We start from the raw sequence: 12,317 nt of genomic DNA on the forward strand, positions 1-12,317 counted from the left end.
ATCCCCGGGCCGCGCCCGCTGCTCCGGCCCCTTCCTGACATTGGCTCTGAACGAAGCTCGTAGGATTTGTGGGATTGCGAATCCAGAGAAGGGGAAAAAAAGCTGGTGAAGGGTCTGCAGTGTGAGTTCTGTGAGGAGCGGCTGGGGGAGCTGGGGGTGTTTAGCCCAGAGAAAGGAGGCTCAGGGGTGACCCCTTACCGCTCTCTACACCTGCCTGAAAGGAGGGTGTAGCCAGGTGGGGGCCGGCATCTTGACCCTGGCAACCAGCGACAGGACACGAGGACTCTAGTTTCACCAGGGGAGGTTTAGGTTGGACATTAGGAGGAATTTCTTCACCGAAGGAGTAATTACACTTTGGAATGGGCTGCCCAGGGAGGTGGTGGAGTCACTGTCCCGGGAGGTGTGTAAGGCAAGACTGCACGAAGCACTCAGTGCCACGGTCTGGTTGACAGGGTGGTGTTTGATCATGGCTTGGACTCCCGGATCTCAGAGGTCTTTTCCAACTGAACTGATTCTGTGGTTCTGTCAGTCTGGAGCTGCTTCACAGCATCCTGAGGCTTGTGCTTCAAACAACATCAAGGCTGTTCTTGAGGTCCTGAAGTGAACAGAAAGCAAAGATTTATTTTAAACATTTTACAATTCCATTTTCCTGCGCCTGCTGTGGGGCGAAGCTTCTAAGGGGCTGCAGCATTTTCTCTGCACCCAAATTCCCCTCCCTGCAGAGGCACTGCTCTGGCACCATGCAGGAGAGCTTGGGCAGCCAAGGCTGTTCCTGTCCTTTGCAGAAATGACAGTAAAAAGACGTGAAATTGACACTGAACTTACACATCCCTGTTCTGCAGTAGACATTTTTGTGGTACTTGCCCATGTTTCTGTGTGTTATTGGGTTTGGGATTTTTTTTGTTGTTGTTTGCTTTTAAGAAACCACAGAAAGTGATGAGATTTAAGAATCTTCACCGTCTTTCTCATTGTCCTTGGCCTATTCTCAGACACAGGCCTGAGAAAAGAATTTCTAGGAAAAAAAGAAAAGTAGTGATAATTACTTTGCTATGCTTGCTATCATCAAGATCTGGATACATTTCTGGACAGATTTCTGGACTGTGCAAATACTATTGCCAGTGCCTTCTGCAAGTGATAATTAATCTTCACATCTTTCCAACAACAGTGCTCCTTTAGTTTTCTCCCTTCTATTTTAACCTGGGGGAGAATTGCTCAAGTAGCAGGTTACAACATCATCTCATGTATGTTCTTTATCTCCTGGAAAATAGCTCTCTATACTTCTTTTTTTTGTACTTATTAGAGGGTGTTAATTAGCAAGATTACCAAATCAGCTTTAGAATATGCTTTAAGAGAGTAATTCAAACATTTGCCACATGGTGGTGACAAAGTAGGTAAAATGAAACTCAGCAACAGGTTAGTGAGCCCTCAGCCAGAGCGTGAACTATTACTGCCTGAGAGATTACAGACATCTGTGGCACCTGGATAAGTGCACTGTGGATGGTGAGAGCTGACCTGATGGGGCTGTGTACAAGCTGTGCCTCTCCTAGGGAGACAGGAGCAGGGTGAATATTAGCTTGGGAAGGAAGAGGAGAGGTGGTTGTGATGTCACCATGGTGTGGGTAATGGATTTTGCCTGGAGAGCTCTTCTGCACAATTGAAACCTATCTGTATTAAAAATATATTTGAACATAATGATTGTAAATTAGATATTGAATATTGCAGAAAGTATGATGTTATCAAAAGAGTGCCACTGGTCAATGTTATAGACTCCTCTGGCATCACTAATACTTCATTTATTTTTTATTGTTGCGCTTATGGGACCTTTCTGGTAGACCATGAGGCCCACAGCCCATGGGAGGGCTTGGAAAAGTGGTGATAAAGCTGGACAATAAAGCATTTCTAATTATTTCCTTTAGTAACCTGAAAGCTTGCCTTTATTTTTTATCTGTGTGCTGAGACAGTTTAAAATAATCTGTTACTAATGGACATGTCCCTCAAGTGAAAGTGTATCTATCTTATCACATGTTTTAGCCAAGGTTTCCCTTGTCCAAAGTTCACACTGAACTCTGTTACACAATTACATGCAGAGCTGCTGACAGCCCCTGGGAATAGCCTTGCTCTGCAGCAAGCAAAGCCAAGAAAGGTGGATTTGAGGCACCAGTCCTCCTGAAGAGCCAGGGAGACTTGGGGCCCACAGGTGCAGAGAGAAGTGTCACTGAGCTACCACCAGCCTTTGGGTCCTACACTGAGGACCTCAAGTAGGTGCCTGGGGTGGTCACAAAGCCCCAGAAAGAGCATCTCCCAGAGAGCCAGCCCAGGCTGCAGCAGAGCAGTAGCCCTGGCCAGAAGCCTCTGAGCAGGGGGCTGTACCAGGACCCCCAGTGTTGGGAGAGAGAGCTCCTCACAGGGCTGCAGAGGAGGTGTTCTCTGCTGCCAGGACAGCTCCTGCAATGAAGGGGTTGGGTTGTGTGTCTGGGGAGGAGGCTCAGGCAGAAAGCCTTTCAGGCAGTATCTTCCCCACCAAACATGAGTGGGTGTCACCCAAGAGACCCTGTAGCACCCCTGGAGAAGGCAAAGAGCTATGAAGATCAACCCACTTTCAGTGAAACTGCACTAATGTTACTGCGCCTCCCTTTAAATTCCATTTTGGCTTGTGTTTCAAAGTTTTGTTATTACTTCTTACATATTTTGTGAAAATATATTTTGACAAATTTATTTGTAGTTCTACAAAGTTACAATTGCCTAACACCTATTACAAAAACTTACAGAGGTCTCATTTTAACCTCTCACCAGGGTTTTGTAATTTTTACTAAAACTCCTTAATGCATTATGATAAAAACTCCTACAGCATTTTACAGTGCTAAAATCACAAATTAAGAAACTGCAATGTGGAAAATGAGCCTGCTATTTTGAAATAAGCACCAAAGCCAGAAGGGATAAGCACATTGAAGAAAAACCCACATGGAGTTCACAGAAGTAGACATATATAGGTGCCTGTGTGGGATGAGGAATCTTTTCTGTTCAATTCCGGCGTCAGTGCTTATGTGTCGCACAAAACTCATTAAAATTAAAAAAGCAAGCAAAGTGTTTACCCATTTTTAATGAGGAAGGGAGATCTGTAACTCAATGTTTTGTTACAACCACGGTGCCTTTAAACTTTCAATCTTCCCCACCTTCTATCACCCAGAAGGGTTAGGGAGCTTGTCTGTTATCTCTTCTCACAGCTGGGGCAGCTGTCAGCAGCATGGACGGCAACACCCACTACACAGGAGGTGGTTCATCAAGGCAGCAGGAGAGCTCTGGGGAGCCCTGTGTGCAGGAGCAGGCACTATCCCAGGCCTAATTCGCTACCAGAACCTGCACAAGCAATTTAGGCTCAGCTGGCACAAAGCTGCACCTCAGCACTGTCTGGTAGGTTTGTTACACACAGGTAACCCTCCATGTGAGAATGTATCATCTAAGCAAGTAAAGCGGCTTGGGATCTTCACATCTGGAAGATGCACATCTCAGCATCAATAAAGTTTTGCTTAGCACAACCTGCCTGCTACTGAATCCCAGGACCATACTGTGACAGCAAGAGGAGATCCCAGCAATCCAGCATTCTCTTGCATTATACCTTGCAGGAGACAATTGTGTCCCAGGCACAATTTCTGGTCCCCTGCTGAGATCAGACTGCCTTAGTAGCAGAAACCTGATCAGCAGGTGACTAAAAACAGCTTCTCCCTGGAGAGCTTAAAACCCCATTGTTCTGAAGGCAGGTATTTCACCAGCTAGTACAGGGATTCAACAGCCATCTGTCTTTACACACAGCAAGCAGGCAGAGGAAGCTGTGTAAAACACAACATTCCCCAGTGCTGTGTGGTTTTTCCATTTAAGCAAAGTTGATTTAGGTTGTACTAGCACAACCTGTGCATATTATACATCATAGAAAAAGAGAATATTCCTTGCCTTTTATGGGCTCTGAACACATGCACAGTCCTGTCCTCTTGGAAAACTCCTTTTGCCTTCTTAAGTCTCTACTCCCTCCAATCCCTTGTGCATTTCATCAGTTGGGGCTTGTCTGTTTGGGTTTTTTAAAAGAAACACTGAAGAGATTATATCCTTCATTTTAGCAACCAGTTTTTAATAGAAACATATAATACATCTCTTCACATAAATATTTTATATAGACACATACTATATAGACTCACAATACTCAAAGCTATGCAATGTTTCAAAGCTCCAGTTCTGTTTAAGAGACTGAGAGAAAAAAACCTAAACAAATCATCACACAGGAAGAGTGGAAACATAAAGTTTCTAAAGCATGAATAATCAGACTATTTCTCTTGTGTCCTTACAACTCACCTAAACACCGTCTGCCTCAACATGCCAGCCAGCTGTGTTCTTAGCCATAACTGCAGGGGCAAGCAGAGACAATGCACGACCACTAACAGTGCATTACCAGCAAGAGGTCAGTCCAAGAGGGATCCCACTGCCATCCTGAAATGCACAGAGGGAGCACACTCCTCTCTCTGGAATCCAAGCCAAGATGGCTTTAGAAATGCTTATCTGACAAGATTGTTAGTGTTGAATTGCTGGCATGATGGAGGTAGGTGATTAACCACCTCTGTCCAGATCTTTTATTTGATTTTCTTTACCTTTAGGCTGTAGAGTGACAATTTGCTGTTAAGTATAAGCATTAAACCTCAAGGGGAATACATCTAAACTTCAAGTCCATGCACTTGATTGTCTTGACTTGCTATAGCTACCAAGGAGCAACATCAATAAATCACTTCAGAAACAGAATGTTTTTGAAGAGGGGAAAGGGTGAAGGACAGTAAGGATCAGAGCTGAGAAACAGTCTTATGCCTGACCATGTGATAAATCTTTCAGAACAGAGTGAAGCAGAACTTCAGGCTTTCCCTTCCCCCGTATATGAAACCTGACAAAAGAAATAACAAAGAGAAACAAACAAGCTTGCATCACAGAATTCATTCTCCCCAATTCACAAGTAGATAAGCTTTTGGATTTGCAGCACCAATGGTAGATGAAACACAGTGCAGTTTAGATTCTCTATTTCTTAAACACAGAGGAGCCCAGGTTAATCCACAAGCCAAAAACCATACAGTTTTTCACTCTACTCCAATAACAAAGCACCAAAGCAGAGTGGGAAAACTTTCCCAAAGTAAAAGCTAACACTGCTTTAGGCCCAAGTCCAGATTTAAAACAAATAACCAAACAAACAACCCCACAGTAGACCTTAAAACATTAGCACATGGAAATAAACTATATTTCTTCCTTTGTTACTTGACCAGGCAGGAGTACAGGGACATAAAAGCCACCAAAGTGTTCCTGAAATTCAGGTTTCTGATGAGAATCTTATTTAATTCCAGATTACCTTGCATTCTTTGCTTGCCTGCCTCATTTCAAAGAGCTTAAGTTTCTGTCTGCACAGGCTGCACATTGCTTTGCCATTGCTAAACCAGGAACAAAATATGTGTCAAGCACCTTGCAGGTGACCCCACACACTGCCCTTGGCTACCACAGCCCAGGATGTTCAACAGATCCAACTCACATGCCAGATTCATAAAGCACCAAATAAATTCAGGCTCCAGCACAATTCTGGTTTGATCCCATACATAGGGGAATAAAGGACAAATGAGGTAACTCATCTAATTGCCACTTTATTCTGCCAGGTCAGCAATCCTAGACTTGGTTCCCCAGCTGTGTGTCAGTAGTGCTCAGGATAGCAAACAAGCAGAATGTGCAGTTACCAGGGTTTCATGCACTCTCACAAGTTCTGGTCACTAAGGGCAGAGGGAACAGCAAAAGAAAGGAACAGGTGTTCACATTTAGGATTTAGCAAATAACATTCCACATGCCTGATTTGATGCAGTGCTCTGTTACTAACACATAGATGTGCACACAGAACCCTCCACCACCATTCTTGGAGACTCCTGCACTGCAGAGCACCAGCCTCCCCTCACAGATGGGCTGAGTCTGAAAACTGGCAGCACTTTCCAAGCCTCCATCCTGTCCTCTTATGCTTCCCTCAACTTCCACCTCCTTATACATCAGTCATCCAGCATTCTTGGAGTTGAATCTGGTAAAGAACATCTTTAATAACCCACATCCCCTCTGTTCTTGCACTCAGGAAGTTGCCTGGGCAGGCAGTGACTGTCCAAAATACACTTTAAAATTTATGAACAACAGGTAGGTAGCACTGGTTGTTCATACAGCTACAGTGTCGTATCCTCATGTTTAGAGACAGGTGCTCTGGTTCTAAAGTGAATTGCAATATCCCTAGATATTTAAAAAAATAAAAGCCAAAGCTAAGTCTTCTGTAAGGCATACTACAGAACAGGATGCACACTTCCACACCAGCTTCATGGCTATGCTAACAGAGCTGCAAGGGACCGACCCCATCACAGAGGTACAAGTGAATGGGGGATCAGGCTGCACCTGACACACACTGTGAGGTCTGAGAAACACAGTAGGAAAGAGTAAGAAGGCACAGAGGATGAAAAGTGTATTTAAATTCAGGCATACTCGAACATGGATTACCTGATAAGAGAAAAGGATCAGACAGGAAAAAGGGAAGGGTCTGTGTGGAGCCCTAAGGGAATTAAAGGTTACTACCAAGCATCCACAGAACGCAAACCTTGGAGAAAGCTTACAAGAAATAGCGACCTTTTCTTTCCAAACCAAAGCATACTCCACATGCAATCAGCAGTGTTTTAAGAGAAATCTGAAGTGCCAGTATCTATATCTGTTTCCATTATACATTCATGCATTATGAGCCATGGCCCTAAAAGCTACATCTAAGGACCAGTTCACACTGAGGGTGTTGATCAGGGATAACAAATAAAGAATGAGAAGCAAACAAGTCTCTATGACAACTGCATAAAAAAATCCAACAAAACCCACTTGAGTGCTCCTGCTGTAGTTAGACCAGCAGCTTTTTTTTTCTTCAGAGAACAAGTAGAACTTTGGTAGCAATCAATTTTAAAGTGCCTTATGCTTCTTAATTCCTGTGCAAACTCCGCTGTAGAGGCAGAAAGACATTTCATGAATGTTAAGGTGCTCAATAACATAATAACACATAACACAGCAAGGAGGGTCCAGTTACTTTCTCTGCAATCACCCACAGCACAAAAGTGATGGCAGAGACCATGTTTGTAGCTTTTCCTCTGCACTTCATTTCTCTTCCACCCATGCCCACAATGTAAGCATCACTACACACATCCAGTTTCCCACCAGGGCCTAGTGCTTCCCTGTGAGAATAAAGCATATGAGGAAGGAGGGTCTATATCAGATGGTGGTCACTGTGGCCTTTCTGGCCATGCCTGCAAGGAATCATCACTGTTTTCTCCTCAAACACTTTTGCTCTAATACTGTCTCATTGCATAAAGGTGGTGAGCACAGAGTTATTTTTAAAGGGGGCTTCTCAGCATAGTTACCAGGCTGTGGAAACCCTGCCATTTCCCATGGCAGTCTGCAAGTGCAGTCCTTCTGGAATGCATTGAACAAACAACGCAAAGATCCAATCCTTCCTTTCCTCTACTTGCCAAAAGGCCAAATCCCCTGTCTCAGAAGGGCTTCCTTCCTGGCTGAGGAAGGCTTATTCCTCTGTGGAACTGAGAACTTCTCAGTGCCAGTTGATCACAACAAGCGGGAGAAGGAGTGAAGCTGGTCCTTTCTTGTGCAGCTCAGTCAGGATTTCAAGCCCATTTTTTCCATCATCTGTTCATACACCGTCCATGCCATTGCTGCCATCAGAGTGCGCCTGAGAACTCGGGGCACACCGCCTCGGAAAAAGCCAACCAGCCCAAAGTCCTGCAACAGGAGATAAACAGCAATTCATCCCAATCTGCCTAGAGGGTTTTAATTTCTCATCATTTATTACACGGAACAGCACAGGATGTATTTCAGCTCAGACCCAGATCAGTCTCTGAAAGACTCAGGCTTAAATAGCTTTTAGTGTTTAGGAAGAACCTGTAGCACTGCACTACTGCAGGGCTACCCAGCAAAGCAGGAAGAGCACTAAGTGGGAAAAAGTAAGGCCGGGATGGAGACAACAGATGGGGAAAGCCACACTCAAGTCCAACAAAGAGAAGGCAAGAGTGTGACACTACAGGAAAATGACCAGTCTTTGTTTCAGAGCTTCGTATTTACAAAAGTCTCTCAGCTATTCCGAGATTTCTAAGTATTGAAGCAAAAACCATTATGATTTCAGAAAAAAAAGGTACGCAAAAATGCATGCACAAATAAACAGATTACTGCTTAGGAACAGAGTTCAATATGGAAACAGAGTGAACCTGGCAAGATGTGCCCTTCTAACAGTAGGAAGGGAAAGGTGGGCTTTGACTACTTCGCCATCCCATTCCTGCAATAAATACCTGGGCATTTATTTATCTTCTGATGTTTAAAGAGTAAAGAATTATTTTGTAGCTAGTTTGTTTCTGAAACGAGCATTTCACACTGCACGCTATAGTCTTGGTCTACCACACCATGATCCCCTTTATCACCTTGAAAATGCCTACACTGAATTATCCGACTGCAAGAGCAGATGAAGCACTGACACTTGTTCACCTCCTTTAAAAGGCAACGACTTTCCCAGCAAAGCTGTGCTTTGAGCACGGGGATCAGAACTGAAAATGTGGCTGTGCATGTCAGAAGGGATTCACCTCACCTTGTAGATAAAGGCAATGGCCTGGCTTGTCCTGTGGTACTTTTGGGGCGACAGCTGCATGTGTGTTTTGATGACATCAGCAGGCTGCGTTGCCAAAGAGGCCAAGATCCCTGCAAAGATCCCACAGCCAAAATTCAGCAAGGGCATGAGCACTGGATCCAGATGGTCTGCAACAGAGCAAAGGGAATGCACTCAGACACCATTTGGGCCAGGAACACTCATTCTGTGTGACAAAGTGAAAGCCACTGAATGGTTAGATCAACATCAGAACCTAAGAGAAGTTAAAATCCATGCAGCTAGAGAAACCTTTCAAGGGGAAAAGTGTCTACTAGTCAAAAGTTAGCATTATTGAGAAGCCTCACCTGCCAGGGAACTGAATTTGATAGAAAATCAGAAAAGAAAAAATTGTACAAAAGTTGCCCCAGTGAGTTACAATATCAGAGAAGCCTCAGTTTAGTGGAAACTGAGCAGTAAGCAAGACAAGCAGAAGCAGCAAGCAGTGCTTAACACACCCTGTCTTTCAACTGTTCACTAACCCAGTTATGCATGAGCCTTCATGAAGACAATGAACCAATTTAGGGTCAGTCTTCATTTCTGCACTGACCTCAGCTATAGGTCTACAGTTCCCCACCGGAAAATGTGAGTGAGCGACCCAAAGCCCTAAAGGAGACTAATTTAACTTCCAAGGTGGAGGGCAACAAGCAGAGCATGCAGGTTGCCAGCTGCAGGGCAAGATCTGAGAAGAGGAACATTTTCCACTCCAGCATCCAACACTCAGCCTCACCCTGAGGTGTGAGGTTTTTGGTCTGTGTGTAGAACATCAGGTAGATGCCAGAGAAGGGCGCATCCCGTAGCAGCGTTGCTGTGAGCCCACTGAACATGCCACGAGGCCCCTCGGTCTGATAGATACTCTTCAGGGCTCCATACACACTCCCATAGCCAAATCTTCCACTCTGCAAGAGCAGACAAAGGTCAGTCATCCACGTGCCAGGCACAGGTCGAGGAGCCCTACGCACACCCTGAGTATGTAACATCCAAACAAACTGCGAACTTAATGTGATGCCCAAGATGGCAACACAGAGGACAACCCAAGGCGAAAACCGGGTTTCACCTAACTCAGCCTTTAAAAGAATCCTTCAGGGAGGTAACATATTGAAGATGCTGCAGAAAGATTGTATACACCTGAAACGTATAAATCTTAGGGCAAATTCTATTTTGTCTTCTTGCCCAAATTTCATTTCCTGCGCAATGTGTGAACTGAGGTGAAATCAGGATTACATTATCAGGATTACATTACAGGTCCTGGCTGTACCCATGCGGCAGCAACCTTCTCCAGGCAGAAGGAATTATTTTTCATCACAAGGAAGGTGTGTTACTCCATTAACAGGGGACTAATTGGAAAGTCATACCTCATATCGCGTCTTCACAACAGTCACTGGCAACATGCAAATCCCAGAAACTGCTCGAGCAGCGGCACCCAGGAAGACAGACTCCAGGGCTGTGGGTGAACGGTCCACAAGAAACTTTTGCTTCATCACGTACAAAGTGCTGAAGTAAATCCCAACCCCAGGAATACATCTTGCAAATGACTTCAGGAGAAACGGAAGCAGATGAAGAAAGGAAAAGCTTACATAAGACAAAATATACTACAAAACATTTCTGAGACTGTTCAACTTGACAAAAAGCTTTGTAGAAGACAAAAATATCACTAAAGCTAACATGCTGAGGAAAGAAAATAAGGTAGAAATCATTTATGCCACCGACAGACAAATTATTCAAATGGTGCCAGGCTTTATTGCATTCCTCAATGTCAGTTTTCTAGGAACAAGATATTCCAAACCAAAATGAAGTTCTTGCAGTTGCCACACCACATTTGCAAAAGTATTCAAATGTTCAGCTGCTCAGGACTGCCATAACCAAATCAGTGAAATTCACAACATTAACTTCTTAAAATAGGATGTAATCTAAATCATAATTTCACTCATAATTGTACAAGAGTTGGCTATTAAATTCAGGCAGACAAAATTAGCAATAAACAGTAAGCTTATCTATTTACTTATTTTTACAAGTCAGAGTTAAACCAGCCACTTACTGGAGAGACACCTTTCCAGAGCCCCAGAATACTCTCAGTACGAACAACCCTAAAGAGCAGCGTCACCATCCCAGCACGACCAGACCTGAAATAAAGACAAGACAGGAACTGAAGAAATGACCTGCTTCTGCTCCTTGGCAGATATACTCCACAGCCACCCTTTCACTCATCTCTCTGTGCATTAACTCAGCACCTCCAAGGTGCTCTTCCTCATCTCAGTCTGCTTTTCTTGGTCTCTCTTTCCAGGGCTTCTCCATCACCTTCTGTATCTCACAACTTTTAACATCCATTAGCATTTTCAGCTGCTCGCTCTCTTTGTTAGCAGCAGCAGATTGTAGGTTGACTACATCAAGCTGCACGCATGAAAAATTACCTGACAACCACACAGGATTTTTTTCAGGCAGAGGATACTCCACGAAACTGCATGGTAGCTACTCCAGCAAACACCAGTCTCTCAGATGAGAACAAATGTTGAGGTTACAACTTTTTCTAGCGGCATTCACAACTACTCACAGACATTTTTGTTCTTCTGGAGCAAAATAACAATCCTTCTCCACAATATAAAAATACACCTCCTCTTTTACAAAGCCTGATTTCCCAGACTACAACTCTGAACTCCAAGCCCCAGCCAGCAAATAAGGCAGAAGCCTATGGCAGAGCACCTCCAGGCCCCCCACGCAGACACATCCTCCTCCTCTCACCCATTCACAGCAGGCTGCAGAGTTTGCAGGCGGGTTTTCAGCAGGTCAAGGGGTTGGAAGAGGAGTGTGGAACAAGTGCCACTGATGGAGCCGCACACAAAGGCCTTTAGGACTGGATGCATCTGGAAGAGGAAGAATAGAACTTTAAATGGCCATTTAATTAAGAATGGCACAAGAGGACATATTTCAGCTAATACATCGCATGCTATAGGAAGGAAGGTGTGCTGACCTCAGATACTAAGGACAACTGCTTATGGTACAGGAAGCTTTTCCAGGCCTTTTCTGAGACTGATCAAGTTTTATTTGTGGTTTTTGGGTTCTCTGCTTTTTCTGGGAGATTGTTCCAGAATATCCCTGAAATTCGGTGGTTGGTTAAGAGTTTTCTGAACATCAAATGTACTACAGCCATTCGGTTACCTTTTGCCGCGGCAAAGGAAATAGATGTCCCCTTCCCACCACCTACCTGTACCTTTGCCGCAGTCCCATTCACCTCTGCTGGCAGCACCTCCAACCTTTCCCTCCCACCCTCACACCACGGTCCCCCCGCCGCCAGGGGCACTGGCAGGGAACTCTGCCCAGACCCAAACCCGAACCCTGCCTAGACCCAAACCCAAACCCGGCCCAAACGCACTCAAAAGCCCCGCAGGCCTGCTCAGCTGAGGCTGCCTTTGCTACCCACAGCGGCATTTCTCGGGAAATAATACCGCAGGAGGCACAGAGCCCACGGCAGGGTGAAGATTTTTAGGTCTTTAGAGAGGGTTTATATTACTATAAATATATAACGGTGTTTGCTAATGAAGAACGAGTTTCTGCGCCCCTCGGCGCAGCAGAATCACGACAGACTAGAAAGCTC

General features: G+C 44.6%; 1 protein-coding gene across 1 annotated transcript; it reads right to left on the reverse strand.

Moving 5' to 3' along the window:
- Positions 1-4,102: 4,102 nt before the first annotated feature.
- SLC25A38 (solute carrier family 25 member 38) lies at positions 4,103-11,586 on the reverse strand. Its single transcript, XM_031059379.1, has 6 exons — positions 11,465-11,586; positions 10,764-10,848; positions 10,081-10,260; positions 9,456-9,624; positions 8,672-8,838; positions 4,103-7,815 (listed from the first exon to the last, which is right to left on the reverse strand). Exons 1-6 carry the CDS (start codon positions 11,584-11,586, stop codon positions 7,693-7,695), a joined length of 846 nt encoding a protein of 281 aa, XP_030915239.1. The 3' UTR covers positions 4,103-7,692.
- Positions 11,587-12,317: the final 731 nt, after the last annotated feature.

This window comes from Geospiza fortis, unplaced genomic scaffold (genome assembly GCF_000277835.1).
Source record: "Geospiza fortis unplaced genomic scaffold, GeoFor_1.0 scaffold346, whole genome shotgun sequence".
NCBI lineage: Eukaryota > Metazoa > Chordata > Aves > Passeriformes > Thraupidae > Geospiza > Geospiza fortis.

What these genes read in the sequence shown, in the direction of transcription:
- SLC25A38 (XM_031059379.1), bottom strand. Translation starts at nt 11,586, where the DNA reads ATGCATCCAGTCCTAAAGGCCTTTGTGTGCGGCTCCATCAGTGGCACT. An exon ending in CAAAAACCTCACACCTCAGG is followed by an intron (nt 8,839 to 9,455) that starts GTGAGGCTGAGT and finishes GCTCTGTTGCAG; the next exon opens with ACCATCTGGATCCAGTGCTC. An exon ending in CCATTGCCTTTATCTACAAG is followed by an intron (nt 7,816 to 8,671) that starts GTGAGGTGAATC and finishes CTCCTGTTGCAG; the next exon opens with GACTTTGGGCTGGTTGGCTT.